The 25,184-nt window shown below is 33.3% G+C and overlaps 1 protein-coding gene across 11 annotated transcripts in view; it reads right to left on the bottom strand.

The window, feature by feature from the left end:
* Positions 1 to 25,184, bottom strand: part of ARB2A (ARB2 cotranscriptional regulator A) — a 214,648-nt gene that overhangs the window by 10,340 nt on the left and 179,124 nt on the right. For 2 of the 11 annotated variants that reach the window (XM_087927058.1, XM_087927053.1), the window contains exon 11: positions 2,159 to 3,049. The exons of 8 other annotated variants lie outside the window; for them this stretch is intronic. In XM_087927058.1, coding sequence (XP_087783184.1) covers positions 3,030 to 3,049 — 20 coding nt within the window. In that variant the 3' untranslated portion in view covers positions 2,159 to 3,029. Of the gene's footprint in view, positions 1 to 2,158; positions 3,050 to 9,277; positions 9,337 to 25,184 lie in introns of those variants that run through there. One more of the 11 variants, XM_087927051.1, reaches the window with a different exon arrangement.

The following is a 25,184-nucleotide window of genomic DNA, read 5'->3' as shown; positions in this document are numbered from 1 at the left end:
TGAAATTTAAGAAGGCAATCAAAGGGAATACCTGTGAAGTCGGGAAAGGCAGAAAGATCCAGCAGAAAAGGGGAAAGGAAGATATTAAGAAAGAGAGGGATATAAACTGGAATGAGAAAAGATATGGGGAAGAGGGGGAGGAGAAGCAGTAAGAAACAGGTGCATGAAATACGGAAATAGTAAAATGTTGAAAAGAAATTGTTTTTTCAGAGATAATGGTTGATTAATTAAAAAGGGGATTCTGCAGGGTCACAAGGGTAATAAGAATATTTCTACAATTAAAAATATTTAGAAAATAGGGTAATATAGATACTGATAACTTATTAAAAATTAAGGGGGGAAAATATGCTGTGGAATCCAAATGAAAAGATGTAATGATTATTATTGTAACTTCTTAAAAATAATGGTTTATTGGGAATCAAGATGAGGGAATAAAGGTATATTTTAATGATTGAGGTGTCGCACTCAAAACAGTAAAAAGGGGGAAACCTATACTTTTTATTTTTAGTGTTAAAATTTGTATTAATCTAGAATTTATAAAAAGAATGTGTAATGGAAAGGGAATATGACAGACTAAAGAACCAACTAAATTAATAAGTTAATATAGACTATTAAAAGCAAGGAGAGACATTGATAACTTTTTTATTATTGTTAGCATTATTATTATTATTATTATTATTATTATTATTATTAGGCAAACACAAATTGTTTATCTTTATTTTTAAAACAAATATTAAAGGATTATATTTGATATAATTGAAATGAAACAAAAAGATGTTTCGATTGAGATTAATGAAAGAGGCTAGAATTAATGTGTTTGTTTCTCTCCTTACTGAAAATTTGGAATGGAAAAGGTAATAACAGAATTAAATATGCATATATGAATATATAATTGCTGTCATATTTGTATGTAAAGGTGATGACCCGGAAATATGTTGTCCACTAAAAAGAAATTTTTGTTTTTAATGTGAAAAACTGAATAAAATTTGTTTAAAATAATAATAATAACAATGCCAGTATGAATGACAAGGATACTCAGAATAAATGGCCTTTTGTGGAATTACAAAGGATCAGTTCATAGACTGTATATTTCAGAAGTGTGTGAGTTAATTCGTGTATAGCTTTTAAAAGTATATTCCTTGTTAGATTATGATGAAACATTAGCTTTCTGCAGAGGCTTATGTAAAGTTTTAAAGCACCCTATTTTTTATTTTTCCCTATTGTTTTCTTTCTTGATGTGAACATCATACATAGCAAAATATGTTTTTAATTTCGTGTTCCTTTGTTATTCTTTCTCTTAAGATTACCAGAGTGCCATAGATTCACACTATGCTACTAAAGATCCAATTTGATGTAATTGTTAAATTGCTGGCCTAAAAAGCAGGAGGCTGTGAGTTCTAGGCTTTCTAAGAATGAAAGCCAGCTGGGTGACTTTGGGCTAGTAATTCCTTCTCACCCCAACCCACCTCATGGGGTGGTGGTTCTGGGAAAATAGGAGCCAGGAGTATTAAATATGTTTGTTGTCATTAGTTGATTACCTACATACATATAGAGATAGAAAAACAGAGACAGAGCTAGTTTGATGTAGTGCCACGACAGCAGGCTAGAAACTGGAAAACAGTTGAATTTTAGTCTTATCTTAACACACAAAGCCAGCTGGGTGACCTTGGGCCGGTCACTTTGTCTCAGCACTAGAGACGAAGGCAGGCAAACCACTTCTGAAATCTTGTCAAGAAATCAATGGGACTTCTATGAATGTAGAAGGAAGCACTATGTGAACGAATTCTTCTGAGGGCTTATGCTGGATATACAAACACACATATGTACAGTATAGAGAGAGATTCAGCATGTACTTTTATTGTAAATTAATCAATATTTAGTGTAACACCTGAACTTAAACTACTGTTAATATAAATTAGTATATAAATCCTAGTTTCAGATATTATACTAAACTTATTCAGTTAAAAATGTAAATGTTTATGTAATGTAATGTTTATCTTCTCAAAGTCATAATGAAATCAGAATACAGGGTAGAGATGTAGAGGTATAAAGAAATAAGTCTAAAGATCGAATGCAAAAAATGTCAATAAGTGCTTTGATTCTGTTTAGTATTAAGGAGAGGAGGTACTTTGATAGATATTCAAGACTCAGATTTTTTAAAATTTATATTCCATATTTATTATTTTTAGCCCTGCAACAATAAAATAGGATTCTTACAGTCCTTCATTTCTGATTCCTGACCAGGCGTACCTTGAAAAGCATACAGGGAGTGTTGATCAAGTCTGAAGTTTGTTTATATAGCACTATTGTTTATTTTATCTATTTATTATTAAACTTCTGAGCTAGGTGACTACAGTTCAGTGTTAGATTTAAGAAAGTCATTCTGTACCAAACCTACATACTGTACACTGTGAAGAAAGTACATTTAGAATAAAAGTTATGAAAAATTCAATGTAATACAACTTTATTTGACTATCAATAGTTAAAGGTGATAAACTTTTATCTGAGGTAAATATATGTTTTATATTTGAGGCTAAACATTACAAACCTGCCAAGTGGCAGTAAAGCTAATGCAATTATTACCAAGGAAGGAAATGTATTCTCCATCAGTATAAATTGAACTGCTAGGTAGAGAATAAAAAAAATCCTCCTGTGGGAAGATGCTATTTATTGTTTTATAAATGTAGGCTTATAAACAAGCAGTTAATGATATGAAAAAGAAGCAGTTCTAACCATTGCTGCTTATCATGTCCCAAGCACTAAATGGTATAGAACCGTGATGGCTAACTTTTTCTTTGTTGCGTGCTGAAAGTGCGTGCCTGCTCCCATAATGCAGCGCACGTGTGTGAGCCGAGTCCCCCTGCACATGCGTGCATGACCCCCCCTGTGCGCTACATGCCTTTTGGGCACAGGGTGATTGGATTCCTTTAAATAGGGGAATGGTGTAAGTAATCTTTTTCATTTGCCCATATGAACAAATGCTTTTCTTTTCTTATATGTTATTTTTTTCCATTGTTTTCAATTCTGAATCATTCTGAAGTCAGGTAGCCTAGAAATTGGATAGATAAATAATAATCAACTCAATTATTTATAAATAAAGCTAAAATTACAGCCAATATAACTTGTGAGCTGCTAGGAAACATAGGTTTCAAAAGCATTCCTAAAGAGGAGAGATTGATCAGATTGTAAACTGGCCAAAAGAAATAAGATTTCAAGAGGCACGAATGGGGTAACTTTCCAAAAACATCATTAAATTCAGATCACTCAGTTTTTTCAATAATGAAATAAAAGATGGCCTAAAGATAATTGGCAACTTATTTAAACATTTCTCTTTATGGTAATTGTTGTGCTTTTACTTCTGTTTGATTTCTTACCTTCTATGCTCCCTAGTTTTGCTTTGGAAAGGAAAGGAAAGGAAAGGAAAGGAAAGGAAAGGAAAGGAAAGGAAAGGAAAGGAAAGGAAAGGAAAGGAAAGGAAAGGAAGGGGTTAGAATAACACTGTAGCTGCTTTCCAAAACTATTTTTAAAATAGGGAGAATCATTCAAGTTACAACATACATTTTTAATATAATTATCAAATAATATGTAAGTACATATATAATATGTACATTCTATTTATTTTATTGAAAGCTGTCACACTCACTTTTAGAAATAAAATTAAACTAATTGTTCTAACAAAATAAAAGATAAAGGAGTCCCTGTAGATTTTACTCTGCTTGTCATTCCTGACTATAGTGGGCGGCGCTCAGCTCTGTTTCACTGAGCCAGCACTGTCCGAAAACATTTCTGCAGACATGTGTCCAGCATGACATCATGAAGCATTATTACATTCCTACAAAAGTGATACCTATTTATGTACTCGCATTTGCATGCTTTCAAACTGCTAGGTTGACAGGAGCCTTTTGCTTTATTTATAGAAGAGGATAACTTTATTGTCTCATAAGATGATTTATATCAATACAGTGAATATTGTGAATATAGATCCTCTATCAGAAAGATCTTTGGTGATCTTGCTAATCAACATTACTAGAAAAGGTAAGTAATAATGATCTAGTCTATTATTTTATGGATAGTAATCATTCCTATGGGTCAAGTACACCAATAGTGTAACCATAAAGCTAATAAGCTTTACTTTAAGAAATTTACATGAGTGTTATTCGTAAGAATAATGCTTCTCCTAAATTACAGCCCTTTAAAATACATTATTTATAATTTATAGGCAACATGAAGAAGGATTTCCCATATAACTTAACCAATAAACCTCTGTCTATTATAATTCAGTATGTCAAGAGCAAATTCTGGATAGAAATTGTAGTTCAACAAATGAACAAGTAGTATATATTTTCTGTGCAAAATGTAGAAAAATTGTTATTTAAAATAACAGCAAGCTTGATATTATACATACACATATATTATACATAAATTAATCTCATAACATGGTATTTTTTCATAGATTGCAGTCTACCTTTTTTGTTTCAATTTAAAACATAAAATATTTCCTATGAAAAAATAAATTTCAAATACAAGTTGTTTCAAATACAGCTAATATGAAAATTAGGACATATTAGTGAAAATATTCATTGTATTGATAGTCAATGATAGATAGATAAACTACAAATGTTGCCATCAAAAACCTTTGTTAAACAAAAAGCATCTATATTTGTTTTGCTACACATCTTCCTTCTTTACTAAAATTATATTTTCTAATTTAATTTTAAAACAAAAACAATACCAATCTGCTGATGGTCATTTTGTTTCTTTATTTTGGCAAGGAAATATCTTTGAACAGATGATCCAATGGATAATGAATTATCTAGCATGTTCTAATATGACAAATTTACATTTAACTATGTACACTACTTAATGTTTTCTTCTTAGTTACCTTTAAAAAAAAACATATAGTGCTGTGTGGATAAGAAATAACGGAAACCAATACTATTGGTTCTATCTATTGGTTCTATCAAACAAAACACAACAGTAATACAAGGATATTGAAAACTAATAGTATCTATCAATGTATTTCCTTTGTGAAAAATAATCATTATATCATTCCACTAGCTTGATACCCGTGCTTTGCTACAAAACAATGTGGTTGGGCTTAGTTTTTGTGGAGGAAAATAAGGGGGAAAATTCTGCCTCTGCCTACCAGCATCCATTGGTATTCATATGGCTAGTGTCCTGTCAATGTGTGAGAGAGTTGAGGGCTGCTTGGAAATTGAAACAGTATTTGCTGTGTGAGCAAGAAGGAGACAGCAAGGAGCCTGGGTGTGGCTTAGCTCAACTGTTCTGCATTAAAGCTGCTTGGTGCTGTGAAACTAAAACTGAAACTCTTCTTCTGTGCTTGTGTTTTGCGTTTGGAACAGATTTTTTTTCAGGTGGGGAGGGGGAGTAGAACTCTTTAGCATCAGAGCATGTTAATAATAATATACGAAATACTAATGCTCTGATGGTCATTTCGAAAAATCCTTTCTTAGTGAGTACCTAGAAGCCAAGAGAAACATACATGCCAAATTTCAAGTCTGTAGGCTTTATGGTTCTGGAGATTTTATGATGATGCGTGAGTGGTATTTTGCTTTTATATATATAGATTTCCAGCATGTAATGATGGAATGAGAGATAAAAACATGTAAGCGATTTATATTTATTCACATTTCTTTTATATCTGTATAAGTATAACCAGTTAAAAGAGATCTTCAACAGAAACATGCACCATGTCTTAGTTAAATGCTATAATCATGATGTGTTAGATTTGGAACATTTGGTTTTCCAATTATCACTTTCAAGTCTGGAAAAAAAAAGCTAATGACTAAGAGAAGGATCAAAGAGTTCCCATTTATCTTCATATTTCTGAAAAACAATACTTGAGATTTTTTGGTTAAAATGATTAAGATGCTTTACACTGAGATATGGTAGTTCCTATTTTTGATCGCTCATTGACTATATGCTGCATGAACATTAAATATTACATACCATATGTTGTGATTTACTTTTTATTCTAGCTACATATCATAAAAATCTGAAAATCAAATTTGATTTTAATGAGACATAAAAACAGATTGTTATTGGACCTGAACAGCAGCATTGCTTGATTTGGATCATGTGGTATGCCATAACAGAAATTACGTTGCACTAAAATAGCTGGCTAGAATTGCCATCTCGTGTTATTTTAAAGTAAATTACTTTTCTATTCTATAAGATACCTGAATTATGTTGTAGTATATGTTTCGTTATGGCTAATGAGGACACTGAAATGGTGACTAAGGCTTCTCTGCTAACATGTAGTTTTTGCTTAATTACCCTAATTGGGACCAGAATTTCCACTGCTAAGTGAAATGTTTGTTAAGATGAAATATCATATGACTGTACTGCTTAGTGACACAATTCTGGAAGTCCCAGTCGTGGTCATTAGACAAGGACTGCTGTTGTTAGGTGTGGACCTCAAACTTCTCCTGCCCTGCTATGCTTGCCTCTGGTTTAATTCCTCCCCCATCTGTTTCCGTTTGGCCGCTCTGCACTGCTGTCGTCTTTTTTCTTCTTCCGATAAGGTGTGCCTAGAAAAGGCAGTTGCTGGCTCTTTGTAAGGCATTTGTACAGCCTCCCTATGGCCATGTGGGTCCTTGGGGAGGCCTTGCATGGTATAATGGAGGCCTTTACATAGGTCTCACACAGCCTTGCACAGGACCAGCTGCTGCCATACACAGGTATGCTTCATCAGCAGTGGGAGGAAGAAGATGCTAATGGTCAGTTGGGCCAGCAATGCAGTATGCAAAAGAGCCCAAAAAGGGTACTGGTGGGTGGGGGGAAGGCAGGTGAATTGTAGCTCAAGTTGCAATTATAAATATGGCAGGTTGCCAAATGCCTGAAATTTGATCACAGCATAACTTTAAGGATTGGCCATAACTAGCATTCACTCAGTAGTACTTTTTCTGATGTGCTAAGAATAGATAAAAAATATAATTGTCTAGCTCTTGCAAACATTTAGGTAGGTTGAAGATGGTTTGAATCAGAGGTGGTATTCAGCAGGTTCTGACCAGTTCTGGACAACCGGTAGCGGAAATTTTGAATAGTTCAGAGAACTGGCAAATGGCTCTGATCGGATATTTTACAGTATCCTTCCCCTGCCACGCCCACCAAGCCATGCCCACAGAACTGGGAGTAGAAAATTTTGAATCCCACTACTGGTTTGAATGTAGCAAAATGTAAGAATGTAGGAATCTAGGAAAATCTCCATTCAGTAGTGTTAGATGATAGCGTAATTGTGGTAATAGCATACTTACTTGGGTTATAGCATATTTACTTGATGCCAACTTTTGAAATAGCATCATTTGAATTGATACAATGTCTTAAATAATTGTTGTGGTTCGCTGGCAGCAGGTGAGGACAGCTGAGGTCTCAGAGAGCAAGGACTCAGATGAGGGGTCTCGGGTGATGTAGGGATGGGGCCAGGACCATCAGGGAGTGGAGTGCTACCTTCGGAGATTGTGGAGGCTGGCAGCAATGATACAGAGGACCCCAAGGAGCCTGTGCTTAGTGCACGTGCGTGCAGGGTTGTTCATAGGAAAGAGCAGCTGCAGCAGCACGGGGAACTCGGGAGTAAGGCTGCAAGGTAATGGCCCCTAAAAGATAAAAGGCAGCCTGAGAGACCGGTATTCTTTGCAGGAAGCAAAGAAGTTCTTGCACTTCAAGCTTTGTGGAAGTTCGGACTATCTTGGTTATGTTTGAAGACTTTTTGTTTGGAATATTTCTTGGCAACTTAATCTCATGCTTTTGGCAGCCTTGACCAACCTTGGCAAGGGTCTTTCTTATCAGAAACAATTAGTTTTAATGGCCTTTTAACCGTGAATTAACAGAATTCGCAAAGAAGCATTAAAAGGTTTTGCTTTTATCTCTGTTTGGTGTTTATTTACTTGGAACAAGGTTTGGGTAAGAACACTAATATAGTTTTGATAAGCTGGGGGGAGGGCATTAGGGAAAATGCTGTTCCGATTTTGAAAGAATAGCTTGTTTTAAGGGGGACCAAATTCTAGCATCTATCTGGTGGCTCTGGCAGCTGCCAAAACTGTTGGGTGAAGATACTTTTCCCAGACTACAGATCATTCCAGGATTATTTTTTCTTGAAAGAAAATGATCAGAAGTACTTCAATGTAAAAGCATATGCTTCAATGAAGACCTTAAAAATACTTTAAGATACATTTCAAGATATTTAATTTAATTAATATATTTTAAAGTCGAAGTAGGGAGATTATGCATGCTTCCTCAACAGTCTCACTGTGTTAAATAAGGCTTACTCACTAATAAGTAAGTATAAGATTGCAGCTTAAATCAGACATTTGCTTTCAGATCAGCTTATGTTTGTAAAATCCTTACTGGCTATTCTATCTTGTATTAATGGAATTCGCACATAGCACCAGTAGCATGTCAGAAACATAAAAGATTTGGAAATATTACTTGCAAAAATAGATTTGTATTCCATGGCTTGTGAAGTTTACAAATTTCAAAATGCTTTTTAGCTATTATGATCACTCTGAAGTATTATGGTGATAATATATTCAGTCTAGCATTTTTGCTCTTTTTGTTTTCGAAATCAAGATACTTTAAAGTACCTATCCATTATATCTTGAAATAATTCCTATTTAATTCAATAGAACTTAGTTTAGGATCACTATTTACAAGGGATTATACTCTTAAGATTCTGAAATTTAGAGCTAAAAGATAGAGACATGTAGCCTATAAATAATCACATACATTTGAATTCAATTATCATTGTGAATAAAGTTTTGTATATAAACAAATCTGCTAGTTACCTATGGTATTTTTACTTTGTCATATAATTATTTCATGTATATCTTTTCACAGATGTATAAAAGATATTTGCAAGAAATTTGCTACAAAGTGTTTTAATATGCTAAAAGGATATATATTTCTACACTAAGTACCATAATAATAGATATAAAACATATTTGTATTCACAGTACCAAATATCAAATATCAGCTTGTTACTATACAAACAGTTGATATTATTGAAGTAAGATATCTTTTAGAATAGAATAGAATAGCATAGCATAGAACAGAACAGAACAGAACAGAACAGAATAGAATTCTTTATTAGTCAGGTGTGATTAGATACACAAGCAATTTGTCTTGGTATATCATATTAAAAGAATCAGGAATCCGAGGAGGTATTCAGCAGGTTCTGACCAGTTCTGGAGGACTGGTAGCGGAAATTTTGAGTAGTTCGGAGAACCGGTAAATACCACCTCTGACTGGCCCCGCCCACATATATTCTCTGCCTCCCACATCAGTTCCAGCTGCTAGGCTGGGTCTTCTTTGGTTGCCCTGTATAGGAGAGCGGAGCAGGAAAGCAAGTTAGCAGGGTGGAGAGGGAATTGGATTTTGCAGTAACCTTCCTCTTGGAGAGGGGTGGGAATGGAGATTTTGCAGTATCCTTTCCCTGCCACACCCACCAAGCCACACCCCACCAAGCCACAACATGCCCTCCAAGCCATGCCCACAGAACCAGTAGTAAAAATAAGTTGAAGCCCACCACTGATCAGGATCCTAAAAATTACTTCAGATAGCAATATAAAATAGGCTTTTCATATCCCAGTAGAATTTTACATATTTTTCCTGCCATATTTTTCCTTTTACTGCCATATGACAAGTTTTGAAAATATACTTGCTTCCATTTATCAGGACAACATAAAATAATCAGAGTTAATGCTATATTATATTTTGTTTTAGTCTGAACCTTCTGTACTGTTTTATTTTTTTGTTTTTATTGTTTGTTTGTTTTTGTACACTGCCCAGGCACCACTGAAGTGTGGCAGCTGTAGCAAATTTAAGGAAGGAAGGAAGCAAGCAAGCGAACAAAAAAGATTCAAGAAATATAAGCCTTCATGGATATATATAGAGCTAATTTCTTTGGAGTCTGGTTACAGTTTAGGAACTGTAGTAACTCCTCACCAAAAAATAGGTATTAATTTTTTAAGGCGTACAGAATATAAGCAAAGGGATCCATGAAGGTAAAAAGGATAAAAAACAAAAATAGGAAAAAAGGGAAACAAATATATAATTAGATACATAATATTATTGTAAAATACTAAAATATGCCAAAGAAGAAAATATTAGTTTTTTGATTGAAAAAATACTGTCTTTTCCAGATGGATAAGTTATACTTTTCCAAACACCAATCCTTAACATGTAAAATAATATCACATTTCCAATTTCTCAATGTTATTTTTTTAGCTTATCCAACCTTATAATGCACAGTAAACCATGTTTTTCACACAGAGATTCCAGAGCTTTGGAATATAATTCAACATTACATTAAGATTTCTTACCTTTAAAGATTTATGCATATATTTATTAATGTACATCAAAATATTATTTCAGAAATTCAAAGGTCCATTTTAAATTTGTACTTCTTCCACAAAGAAAAAAATTAATGTCCATCCTTTCAAATACATTTTTGAAAAGTTTAAAACACGGCAATTTTTGATGAATCAGCTTTATTGACATCAATACCATTTTAATGTTTTTAAGACATGAGCCATTGTTAGGACATTATCAGAGATTCCAATTCTTTGGTCTATGTTTAATATATTCTTGACAGAAATTTATGAAAGCTTCAGTGTTAATATATCCGTAACTACAGACCTTATAGCTTTTTCACATTTAATTAAATCAACGCATATTCAGAAATAATGTATCATTTTCATAGTTTCTGATGGACACCCATCCAACACAAACCTTTTTAAACTGTAGTTGCCAAAAATATGAAGTGGATCTAAAGGTATATTAGAATTTTGATAGATCAATGGCTGTAATAAAATAATGTTCCTGCTGCTATAGTTTCAATTCAATATTAGAATTGAAAAGAGTAATTTGAATTAGCATTCTAGTGATAGCATTATACTATGTTGTGTTTATGAGAAGTAAAGTCACATTGTGTTCAAAGAGAGTTTTGGCCAATTATGGTATTTATGGTTCCATTAACTAAAGGAAATATTTCTCAGTTCCCCCCAAATGTGCAACTCTAGTTATTTAAATAGTTATTAAGAACATTAGGCAAATTGATGGAAGATTATTATTATTATTAATTAGAATAATGACATTGATCATGTTTATTCTGAGGCAGTCTCTAGCAACTAATATCGCCAAAAAAGGTATAGCTTTAATATTCAATTTGTGCACAAGTTATTTCCAGCAGAACTCTGGATTAACTCAGATGAACAAAACCATTATTAATATGTTTTTAATCAAAAGGACCTTGCTTTCTGGCCCAGAGTAAAAAAAAAGAGTAACCTTGACCTATGAAGCTATGAGAGTGGGTGATTTTTTTAAAAAAAAAATTGAATACAATATCCAAAATTTAGAACAATTCCAATTTAGAAATAGAAACCAGAAATAGAAACAAAAGAACAACAACAACAACAAAAAGAATGGGAAAAATAATAGCTATCTTTGTGAGTGAAAATTTGTTTCTTTTCCAAATCCTGTGTTTCCTTTTCTTTGACATGCTAATATTCAGAACTTGGAAATTTTTGTCAGCTTTGTTATATTATTTTCTCCTTTACTGACATTCTAAGGTTGATCCAGAATCAAGATGACCTTGCTGTATATTTATTGATTGATACTCTTTTTCAATACATAATTACATTGCATTTTTTTTAATTTGGAGATTTGCAAAATATGGATTTACATGATGAGGCAAGTGGTACAACGGAGTGTGAAATATCACACTGAAGCAGCTACAAACAGAATACCTTATAAGATGTTTCTAGTTTAATGTATGCTAATGCAGTGATATTAAGTTGGTCACAGCCAGTTTGAAACAAGAATGTAGGTGGTTGTAAAATAATTCACATTACCAATATATGCAGTATAATAATATCTATGGTATTACATTATTATTCAGAGATAATTTTCATGCTTTCATTTATTTAGAATTTTGTGCTAATTTTAGCATTTATATTGTACATAATAATATGTATCAGTATTCTACGGGGAAGATTTTGCTGTAAATGATTTTTTGGAGCCCTCAAATAGTATTTTTAAAAAGTTGGTTAGCATCCTTTCTGTGTTCGAAAATTTTGCTCCCTTTGCTTTCTATACTGAGACTTTTCAAAAGAGGTAAAGATCTTCCATCAAATAGGAATCTTCACAACCAACCTCTTTAACGTAAACTTTCAAAAGTCAGACTCACAGAGTTGGAAGTGGCCATTTACTTCCTCATCCAAAATAAAGCATCCCCAGCAGATGGCTGGCTAACCTCTCTTTGATCATATCCAATGAAAGAGACCCACCATTTATCTGGACATTTGGAACTACTATTGATCTGTCTTGAGAAGTTTTTTTTTTTAAAAAAAATCAGTTAGATTCTTCCTTCTTCTAACTTATACCCAGTATTCCAGTACTGTATACTGTATGGGTCAATTTGGGTCTGATAGTATTAGGCAAGACGAGCCGGTCATGTCCAAAAGAGAAGGAGGAAAAGGGGTGGAGATTCCATTTATTTTCACCACCACAGTCAAAGTTCTTCTACCAGAAGCCCTTCATCTTGGTATAATGACTTGGTATTCTTGTCAGCATGATTTTTCAAGAGAATGCCTCATCTGGGATTATTTTTAGTAAGTACCCAGTGTGAAAGAGATGGGACCTCTACAAACTGCATGAATTATTGGCAAGTAAAGGTAAAAAAGAAGAAAAAAATAAATGATATAGCCATTTTCCAGTCCTGTAACACTGAGGCACGTGGCTAATAAATCAGTCCATCCATCCCCTGTTTTGTGAGAAGAGGCCTATCGCATAAGACAGAAATAAAATAAAGTTTTATTAAAAATTAAATAACCTGTGTTCAATTTGGTCATTTTTATCAGAAACATTACCTTGCCGGATTCTTCAGTGCCTTCACAACAATAATAGAGTTTGTAACATACTGCCTTCACTGGAAAAATTCTTTAAAATTCAGGGAGATATTGAGATATATATCTGCCTTAAAAGTAGCTCAAGTTGATCTGTAGAGCACATTCAAACATCAGCAGCGAACAACAAGAAATGTTTTATGATATTTTGAATTATGTCCTAAAATATTTGATAACAATTTTTATTCATAAAATGTTTTATAAAATTTGCCAAATTTCAACTCCACGGGAGTCATGGGTCCCAGATTTTTTAATGCATTTTTAGCCCATTTTGTTGAAAAGGTTTTGTCCTATCTCTGTTTGCCCAATTAAAGGTTAAACTCATGAGACTTTTTGTAGAATATAGATAGGAGAAATGAAAATGCAGAGATTCCAAGTTGCATAAAAAGATAAAATTATGTAGCTTTCAGAGTCTGTAAAGACTGCAGAAAATACATTTGGTTAAAAACACATCCACAGCCAAAATAAAGTTAACTGAACGCAACATTTTTAGTTAAATGCATACCAGTTTCCCAGGATTACTTGATATATGCAATCCCTTTCTCTTTCCCATAGACCTTTTGTAATTTCTTGTAGAATGTAATCTTTTCCCAGATGTTTCAGAACACTATTCCTTACTCACAATAGCCAGGTTTTCCTTCTCGTTTCTCTTGGAGGCCTGCCTGCGTTTTTTAAACAAACAAAAACCCTTCCACTTGTAGAGGTTGTAGGGAATATCTTTTCTTATATATGTGCTGAAATAAACATTCCTGTGTAAAAAGACCTTGCTTGAAACAATTTGCTGACTGGGAAGCTGTTATCATTCTTCTGAATATTGGTTATTATTATTAAAACAGTCCCACCTGCCTCTTCCTTCCAGACCCCAATGGAAGATAATTCCAGAATTCCAGCTTTCCCTTGTTCACCTCTTATATGTGCCCCTTTTTGTCTTCAGAACTACACTAAGCTATTTTGTGACATTAAAAATGAGGAAAAACAGAAATTTATCAATGCATTAAGTATTTTGTGATTTTCACAAAAGAAACAGCTTAGATTTCTAAAATAACTCAATAAAACGTCATGGGAATAAAACACATTGAAAACTGTTAAGCTAAAATAAATTCAAGAAATAAGTTTTTTTTTTAAAAGTAAGCCAAAAAGTAGCTATGTATTTGCATATCAGTAATAGTTATCACTCATAAAAATAAGAACATGTTAGGAAAAGCAAAAGGAACCCTGTGTATAGATTTAATTGTATTGGTCTGGGTAAGAAAAAAGTTTTATGCTTATATTACAAATATATGCAGATTTGTTAATAATATTCTTTTCAGCTATGACCCTGGGTATCAGCATCTCAATGGAAGAAGTGGTCCCAAAAGTCTAAATTGAAGCTGACCTGATGGATCAAATCCAACAGGGAGTTGAAATTTCCATTTCACTGGCTTAGCATCCTACCTCATTTATGATCAACCTTCTGTAACTAAGAGACAGTTGTAGCTTAATAACTTTACTTTAGTGAGGATAACTGAGACTATGAAAATTGTGTTATAACGTGTACTTACAACAGAGCTGCTAATAGGCTTTAATGATTCTTGATTATGTTTCAATAAAAGGCAACCAAATCTATTACTTAGACCAAAGATCTTACAGATCAAACAACCTTTTCTACTGCTTCTGTATAGATTGCAGCTGCCACCTAGCTCTTATGTCTGTACAACTATCGCTAAAAAGGTTATTATAAAATAAATACCTTAACTGATAGAAAAACAGCTCTGCATATTTAAATCAGCTGAACATTTCAACAATTCAACTGATAACCGTACATAAAGAACTCTTTAAAATATTGCAGTGAAAACTGATATACAAGATATTTGCTTATTATTGATAAGGATGCAAAAATGGTTTCATATTGCAGCTTTTGGATGAAAAATATAATATTCTAATTTAGCAAAAAGAATCAAATATATATAATTTTTATATAACTTACTTGTAAGAAAGAACATTATTGATAATACACATCATAGATATGTGTATGTGTGTGTGTGTGTATGTCTCCATCCATGATGTATATTATATTCATATGTCTTAAAAGCATTCTACTTGCTAAGTTTTATTTAATTCTGTAAACTGCAAATTAATGGCAATAAAACATCCCAGCCTGTCTGATAATCTCTGACAACTGGAGAAAACTGCACGTACTAAACCCTGACCCACCACATCTTTTATCTGCATGTGTACTCTCCACAGGCCAAGCAAATAAAGGCCAACTGATAATTTACACATGAATGAACTTTCTTTACAGACTAGGCACCGGAGACATTTCTTTTCTCTGTTACTGAAAGAAAAGCGGCCAAGTCTAAGCTTGTCTCACCATAAATCATACAAGTGAAACATTGATATGTTCGAAAGAGGCAGAGTGAGAGTGTTCTGAACGCCTGATAAAAATGGCAGCCACAAAGAACTGCAAGAATATTTACCTCAAAATAGGACTGAGGGTAACAATAGGTCTTTATCTTATTCCAAATAGATAATATCTTACAAACCAAAATGAAGATATAGTCCTATCAGAAGATTATACAAGATACCTGAATGGGTATCTTTAAAAAATATGTAAATTATACAATCTTTGATAACTAACAATTCGGGGATTACAATTATCTTACAAATCAAAATGAAGATACAGTTCTGTCAGATTATACAAGATACCTGAATGGATATCTTTAAAGAATATGTAAACTATACAACCCTTGATAACTAACAATTATTATCAGCACTTCCAATTTACCTGGGAAGTGATTACTTTGAACTGGTTAATGTACTGTTTAAGGTATCAAAGTAGAAACTAGAAGACACTAAATTCAAGTCCCACCTTTGGCACAAAGCCAGCTTAGGCCAGCCCCTTTCTCTCAGCCCTAGAAAGGAGGCAATAGGAAACCACTTCTGAAAAACCTTGTAAAGAAAATGGAGGATTTCTTCAGGTGGTCTCCGGAATAAAATAAAAATTCAAAAAAAAAAAAGCATGGTTTAGCCTTTTTTAGCTGGTTATTTGGAATATTAGTTTATTACTAAAAGTTCACAGTTAAATAGCTATTGTTATTAAAATCGAACAAGAAAACTAAGAAGAAGAAAAATATATTATGTATGCATGCATTTATGAATGAACATTGCTTGTAGATGTTTGTAGAGATGATTGTAAAGGCAAGTAATAAGAGAATCTGCTACTTTTTAAAATTGAATGGACATAATAAAAATAACTTGCTGGGTATTTTACAACCTGTAAAGTTCAAAAAATATGCCAAATGTAATAAATACTGTATAAACTGAACTAAGTTGCTTTACTTTAGAAATCAATGGTCAGCGACCTCGCAGGTGTCCAAAACAGAGATGGCAAGACACCATCATCAAAGATAAGCAAGCCAAGGGCCTGCACCTTGGAGACACAGCTGACTGTGCAAAGTGTGTTCGATGATCTGAAAAGTGGACCCTGGAAGAAGAAGAAGGAGAAGGAGAAGGAGAAGGAGAAAGAGAAGGAGAAGGAGAAGGAGAAGGAGAAGGAGAAGGAGAAGGAGAAGAAGAAGAAGAAGAAGAAGAAGAAGAAGAAGAAGAAGAAGAAGAAGAAGAAGAAGAAGAAGAAGAAGAAGAAGAAGAAGAAGAAGAAGAAGAAGAAGAAGAAGCTGCTTTACTGTTAGTTTTTTGGTCCTGATCCTAGCCCTTTGTAGTATAAACCACAGTACACCACTTAAAAGTCAACAGCTTTAACGATGAGGAATGACACCTAGATCAGGGGTTTCAAATTCACATCATCATGGGGTATCACGTGATGTTATCAGGACTTTTTTCCCTTACTAAGGGCGTGAGTGTGGCCGGGAGTTTGACAGCTCTGATCTAGATGACAAATGTAAAACTATTCTTTCCTATTATGAAATTGTTCTGCAACTGAACTGCTGATAAGATTTTATACTTTCCTATGTTATGATCAATATTTCAGATAGTAATGTAGTAAAATGCATATATGAATATTATTAGATTTAGGCATGTATTGTAAGAAAAAGAATGTACAGTAATTTCATACAGACTATTTTGTTTAAATTTAAATTTGACACAGGAATGGATCAGAATGGACTTATTAGTGAATATTCATGAAACTGACACAAATCAGAGACAGATTGCTGGGTGGATTCTAGTCGAATACTCTAGAATAAAATGGTTAAGGCACCAGAGAAAAAACTGGAAATCCGTGAGTTCTAGTCAAGTCTTAATCATAAAGCCAGCTGAATGGGCAGACCCACCCAGTCACTCTCTTTCAGTACTAGGGAAGAGACAATAGCAAATTACTTTTGAAAAACCCTGTCAAGAAAAAAGCAGGAGTTAACACTGAATCAAAGAAAATTATTGATGTACATTTTTAGTAAGTATTGATGTACATTTTAGTAAGTTCTGAGCTAATTTGTATTGACACTATTAATGATTTATGTATCAGATTCCCAGACTGTTGAATTTTTCCTCTCTGTTTCCAGATTGATCCAAAGTACATTGGCAGTCAACCCTTTGATTAATGCCACTGTCCACTTACAGTTGAATTGTTGGTACAATGGTACCAAAGGCATTACTTATGAGCTGAAATTCATATTTTGAAGCATGTACATGATTAGGTCACCTAAATTGAACCAAATGTTACATGAAGCTTTTTTTTCTTTTATAAACAACTGATCTCCCAATTCTTAAACTGTTTCTAAAGTTTGCATTCAAAAAACAATGAGTGATTTAATCCATTAAAATAGGAGAGTACTGGGATCTAACCCGCTTTCTCACCTTTTCAAAATCTAGAGAAAGCAAGCTTCATAATGGGTTCTGAAAATAATTTGACTCTTCATCAAGCTCAATGGAAATCTACATTTATATATTTTGCATCATAAAAATACATTTCTTTAAGTTTCAGTAGATTTTTAACCATTCGAAGAATTCTTCTGCTATCTGAAAACGATTTCAGTTGAAAAAATTGACTTGGGAAATAGAAACTAAACTGAGATAGAATAATATATTTCCAATAGCTATAGATTACTAGATATCATATTAGAAATATTTTCAAAGCCTAAGATTTTTTTTAAAAAAATTAAAGTACTGGATTAAACTGTAACCTCCACCAGATAGATTTAGAAAGGGAAAAGCCCTCGGAGTTTCTATTAAAGCCTCAACATAATATCTGAACTAAGACTTCAAGTAATTAATCAGAAATTAAGCCATAGAGATAAACTTAAAAGATGCTATTATTGCTTTTGGGTATCATAGATCAATGCTATTCTTCCACAATAAGCCCATTATATGGTGGAACACATTAAATGTTATTCCCTATAATAAAATACTTTTAAAGATTTATATTAATAATATATGAACTTTTTATTGTATTGGTCTTACTACTGCTATTCTTGAATTATTGTATAAACCTTTGATGGGTTTATGATTGTTTATATTATGTTTCTGATTCTATTTATTATAAATATTGAAGATGTAAGAACATAGGAATGTACCTTACACTAAATTATACCAGTAGTTCATTTATTAAGTTTTGACTGAAAATGATTCTTCAGACTTTTTTCAGTCTTATATGGAAATTGACAAGTATTGAATCAGGAATCCTATGTATGCAATTGAGTCCTCTCCTCCTGATATGGTACAAAATCTGAAAACATTTGTTGCATACTGCTTGATTTCTGTGTTTTAGGAATCAATTCAATTATGCCCACCAACTAGCTAATAACTCATAAGAAACACATTTTTACTGTAGGATCTAGATGGCCTGACAGTATGTTACAGCCCTCTACTAGCAACAATCCACTACAAATGGTTATAAGTTCATATTTTTTTTGTGTGTGAGAGAGATTATCACCTGCAAACATATTGTTTTGGGACAGGGTTGTCAAACTTGTGGCCCATGAGCCGGATGGATCACACACTGGCCATGCCCATGCCCGGTTTAGCAAAGGGGGAAAACGTCACGATACATCACGTGACAACGCTGTGACTAGGCGAGTTTGTTGCCGTGATTAGGTGACACCCCTGTTTTAAGACAAAGCAATGGGGCAACTGTTTTATTTGTTATTTATTTATTAAACTTTATTTTTATCCCATTTGGAGAAAGAAGTATTAGGCATGTTTACTCGCCTGACTTATTTATTTATAAAGATAATACACAGGTGATGCCACATCTAAATTATGGTTCAGAATTATATATTCTCTACATTCCAAGCAGTAAATCTGATCAATAAAATCTCAAGAGCTGTTTCAGTGGTCTGAATTTCTCCATGTGTTGCTATTTATCTCGATGGATGGATAGGTGGATAAGTAAATAATACTGTCATTGAATACAGAGTCACTTGTTGAGATGAGCAGCTACAGAAATCAAATCATTCTATAAATAAATATTGTCCCAATGAGTATTTCAGAATCTTAAAAATTCCGTACTTATATTATATAATGTCAAAGAACTACAGACAGCATTAATACAGTTTCATCTGCTTTCCATTCATCAAAAGATTGCCCAGCCTTGCTCTAAAAAAAACCCTACCATAACTCTAACTTAATTTATTTTTATTCCACTGCCATATATCAATAGGGGGATGGCAGATTATCATTTAAGTATTTTTTAAGTGGCAAAGTAAACAAAAGTAACAAAGCAAAGGCTGTGTTTTGTAATATACATTCAAAAAGGGGTAAATCCCAAGAACAATGACAAGCAGTGGCTCCATCCCTTAAATACTTTTATGTGATAACAAAATACACATTTCAGTAATTTGATTTTATTGTTGCTTAACTTTTCTTCTGTTAAAATTAGCATCTCCCAAAAATGGTATCTCTGTGAACATCAATTCAATTACTGCCAATTCTATTAATTCAACATCTACAGTAGATAGTTCTAGATGGAATCTAGAATGTATATCACTACACTAAGAAATGAATACTAGATTATTTAAAGTCCCTGTAAGAAAACAACTAATAAACACTTTAACTTCCAAAAGGATTGCAGATGACTATGCTAATATCATTCAGGGGTGAATAAGCTTTTGATCTTCCAGGGATAGAAGGTGATTCTGTGCTTTTAAAAATGTGAATGGATACTTCTGTTTCAGTTATGTAGAGTTATATTATTTATTTGAGATTTTAAAAAATCTCATCTTTATTATTTTTACAAGTAACTCAAGGAGGCCAACATATCTAATATTCTTTCCTTCTCCTATTTTCTGCACAACAATAACCCTGTTGAGGTGAGTTGGGCTGAGATTAGAATAGAAATCATCTAACCAAACTGCTCAGTGCAGAACTGAAGCCACACATTTGGCTGCAATGCCTAAAGCAGGACTAGAATGCATAATCTCCTGCTTTCTAACCTTGTGCCTTAAATATTACTCTGAATTGGCTATTGTATTATTAATAAAAATACTAACAAATCAGCATATTTCATAATTTGTATAATTGCACTTAAATAGTTCAAAGTTTAAAGTCAAAGTTTAATTATCTTTCTCAATTATCTTTTAGGATGCCCAATACTAGGCCTTATATATGTTGTGTGACACTTATGCAGGACAAAATAATAACACTAAACTGAGTGTTCTTTATGGATTCCACATGTCTAAAAGGTTTTGCTTTTGAAAGTTTTCTTATCCTGTAGCATAAACAAAGTTTATCTTTGTGCTGTCTATTATCTTCAGTGGACAGCTAATTATTCAAGCTACATAGAAATACCACTGCTGTTGTGGCATATCTCAAAAATATACAGTATGCAGAAGCTGGTTGGTCAGTAATAGTTCTGCACTGAGCAGTTTGGTTACTTGTTTTCTATTCTAATCCCTTACATTATATAATATGCTTAAACGGATCATATCAGCAAGGCAATTTGATCTTTAATATTATGTGGGGAAATTCTTAACATCCAGAGGCTATTCATGTTTAAAGATGTACTTTAGGTTTTAAATAAAACATTCACAATAATACAATTTGAATTAATTAATAAACATCTTGCTGCTCTTTTCCTGTTATTGCATTTCTGGTTATTTTTCTTACACTGTACTTTGATTCCATTTAATTTCCTCCTTTATTTGTTCTCCTTGCCATATTCCGCTCCCCTGCTGCTTGCTGTCCTCTGCTTCTCTAGATCTTATGTTGTGTCCTACATGGCTCATTCTTGGACTTCCTTCTGTTGTTTTTTCTCTATCTCTTTTCAAATGTCACTTCTTCCTGTCTTTTTACAATTCTTTGCTGCATTTATGCCCACCCTCTATTTATCCTGGTTCCTTCCTCTACCTGTTTCACCCTTTTGTCATATATCTCATTTACCTTCTTCCTCCTGTCATCCTTCCTAATCTGAAAAGATAATGACAGAAAGCAAGCGACAAAAATCTGATATGTACGACATGCAAACATTATTGTATCTGAATTTATCCAAGTATGAAGACATTCTTGTTAATTAGAGATGTGATTTTGGCTATATGTAAACTAAGAGTATGAAAAAAAAGTCCTCGCACTTCCTTTCTAAAATGCCAGCCAGAATTGGCCTGAATCTCATAGTTCATGGCTTTACAGTAAACATATTAAACTACCCTCTTATTTGAACCATTGTTTTAATAATCTCTATTTTACCTTGTGGTGTAATGTGTTGTGTATCTGTGTATGTGATAGGAAGGAATCCTATATCCCTATTTAGAATTGGATCAAAGCTGGCTTCATTGTCAAAATCAATCACACCTTGGAATCTCCTTCCTCTTCACTCTTTTTGCTTTCATCTGCATTAGTCTCTGATCCAAAGGCTATTTAAAAGGTAGTTTTGAGGGCACACTAACAAACTTTGTTTTTATCTATCATTGAAAAACTGTTCTAGATTAGCTATCTAGGTTTAAATAATGACAAAGTAAAATTTATTTGTAGACCGGACTACACATTATATTTAAGCTGTGAGACAAGCATTTATTTTAAGCTATGAGACAAGCACTTTAATTCTAATATTAACTTAAGAAAGTCGCTCTGGATCAGAATCCTAATGACTTCAGTCCACTTCCTGGCACAGTTACAGGATCAATCAAACTGCTGGCACCTGCAATTTTAAATGGTCAGTCTGAGAAATTAGTGAAAATTGAATGAGGGATTGAATATGGGCAGGTCCATCGCAGGAGACAAAACTCCTTTATCTGGGAGCTCAGCATAAATCAGGTCCTGTTGCCTTATCTCAGAATAAAAGACTTAATGTAAACAAACTGTTTGATCTTATGAGTTTTGGAAAAATAAACAAAAAAAACCCCAAAAAGCAAAATAGGATTACCTGCATTACTGAATTTAGTAGTAAGTTAGTAGTTTGTACACAACGTTAAAAGAAAAATAGAAAAGTGGGCTATTCTGCACTTGTTCAAGCAATATCTGGGTTCATAGTCACACTATGGGATGAAACTAACATTTTGCTAGCTTTCTGTAGCAGATTTGACATCCCATTGGCACTAAATGTTGTATTTTATCGTTAAATTATGACAATTCTTCTTCAGCTTTAATAACCTGGAAAGGAAGAAAAAGCACAAAAATAAAGGTTTTACCTTTCTATTTTGTTTTTTTAATTGTTTACTCATAAATAAATTACTATGATTCATAATTACGAGAACATAATCATATTTTATTTCAATCAATTATCTACTTAAGGAGTTTTAACTAATCAGGATAGTACAATGGTGTTTCCATGACAAGAAAATATCATGGCTGTTGAAATAATCTAAAGACTTTCTCTCTGATATGTTGGTGGTTTTAGGTTATCCAATAGTTGACACTAGTCATTTTAATACTTTTAAGCACCCCAAGACCTAATAATTAGGAATAATTTATTATATTTAATTCACTTTAGAAAGAAATATCTCTATAATATGCATTAAATAAATTAAAATTCACTTATTATAGAAATGTATCTTTTTATCTTTGTTCTTGCTTTTGAGTAAAGAAATGTTTTTTTTTGTTTCACCAAAAAAATGCTGTGTGTGAACTAAAGTCTCAGGTGAAAAGCTCATATAGTTCCTTTGTGCTTCTGCTGAGTCAACTAGATGTCTCTTGTAACTTATTTTGATGGATATTTAAGTGAAAAATTCTATTTTTACCTTCCCATAATCTTGAAAATTATATTTGTAAACACCAATATTTTATTACTTCTCTCCAACTTGACTATATTGCTGATGAGTATTACTCTCTATTTCAATTTAAGAATCATTCTTCAGTTGTAATATCACTGGTTTATCCTGCCTTTTGTCTGTGAAATGTATAATGTACAGCAAAACTAAGAAAAACAAAAGCAAAACTGAATGAGAAAAAGATCATAATGTAACTGTATAGATACATGCTGTAATTTGAACATTGAGATATCCAATTTTGGAATAATCATATTAAGAGATCATTTGAATGTGATTATAATAACAACATTACACAAGGGATATAAAGAATTGAAGTATTTGGGGTATCACCACTCAATCAGACTAAAAAGGTATTCTTCACCCCACACAGAATCTCCCTTAGAGATTGGTGAGCTATGGTCATAATTATTGCCTCAAATATATTTCCAGCACGACAACACTATTTTATAAGATGTACTGGAGCTGAAAAAGGCAGCAGGGTCAACTGTAGTTGGCAGATGTCCTAGGGGAAAAATAATACAACAAGCAGAAGTCATGCATGACTATGAGTAATAACACCACAAGACTGTTGTTGAAGATGAAATATATGATTGCATGAATTGGACAGAATGATCCTGATGGAGAGAGGTGCCAGTTAGAGAATATTTCTCATTTTAGTAAGAATTAAAAGATGCAGTAAAGAACAGGTCCATGATCATATGCTCTAGATATATAAGTTGGAAATTAATAAACTCCTGTTTCAGGAATTTGCATCGTTCCAGCTTGTAGCATATGCTTGCTTTTCAGTCTTTTGGGGTCTGTTCTGCTTGTATTAATAGTTAGAATTGCTCAAGTACAAATTCAAATATCTACACCTTATACTACTTCTAAGCAGACTAGCCATTAAGAAACTTCAAAATAGGAAAATCACCATACATTGTAGAAAAGTACTAAATATGTACTAAATTGTGCTTTTTGTAAGGTAAAAATGTATCTTGCAGTAAAAACTACTGGAGACCCAATTCAAATTAATTTAAAGTATAAAATACTTGCATTCAGTTTGATTTAGATGCAGTGGTGGGATTCAAATTGTTTTACTACCGATTCTGTGGGCATGGCTTGGTGGGCATGGTGTGGCTTGGTGGGCATGGCAGGGGAAGGATACTGTAAAATCTCCATTTCCACCCATGGGGAAAGTTACTGCAAAATCCCATTCCCTCCCCACCCCACTAACCTGCTTTCCAGCTCCGTTCTCCTATAAAGGGCAACAAAAGAAGACCCAGACGATCAACTGGGACTCGGGAGGCAGAGAATAGATGTGGGCGGGGCCAGTCAGAGGTGGTATTTGTTGGTTCTCTGAACTACTCAAAATTTCCGCTACCAGTTCTCCAGAACTGGTCAGAACCTGCTGAATACCACCTCTGATTTAGATGTTGACTGAAAACAAATTATTGGGAAGAATATTAGAATCCCCTTGTTAACAGGCTTTCTTATGATACCAAATTACGCTTTTCCTATGTGTTGGCATTTATGTGAACAAAATGCTAAAGAATCAAATACCTGTAAATATATGATCTGAGGTAGAACATTTTATATTTCACAGGTATATAAAGTTATATAGATATATAACTTTACAGGTCTTGAACAATAGATGAAGCTTTTAAAAAGAGTTTTTAAAATGACTGTTCAAGAAAAGATTCATCTCACTCAGAGGTGGATTTGGGGACAGAGAATATACAACAGTTTCTTTAAAGGTTTTCCTGTTCGGCATAAAGTATTTAAATAATATTTACCCGTGACAGTTTGAGCATTTTAAGAGACAAAAAAGTAGATCATTGTATTTGAAGCAGAGAACAAAACATAACAAGATGAAGCCACTGATGTGTTTTTACATCAAAGTCCTCAAGTAGTCCAATGAGCTTTCATTTGTTTATGCATCACTATATGATACAGAAATTTGCCTATAGCATTACAAAACAGACAGTCTTGATACAAAGGTTCTCCAGGAGTTAACAGACAAACCGGGCCTTCCTATTTCTTATTTATGTCTTGTCTAGGAATAGAAAATAAATTGTCATAGATGAGGAAAAACTCATTAAGCGGGTCTTCAAAAGTTAGAAAAAGCAAGGAATACACTATTGAGAGTTCA

Source organism: Pseudonaja textilis, chromosome 2 (genome assembly GCF_049901715.1).
Source record: "Pseudonaja textilis isolate UNSWEBS1 chromosome 2, rPseTex1.2, whole genome shotgun sequence".
Lineage (NCBI taxonomy): Eukaryota > Metazoa > Chordata > Lepidosauria > Squamata > Elapidae > Pseudonaja > Pseudonaja textilis.
Note: the sequence above shows the minus strand (reverse complement) of the source record. Positions and strands in the feature narration are given on the sequence as shown.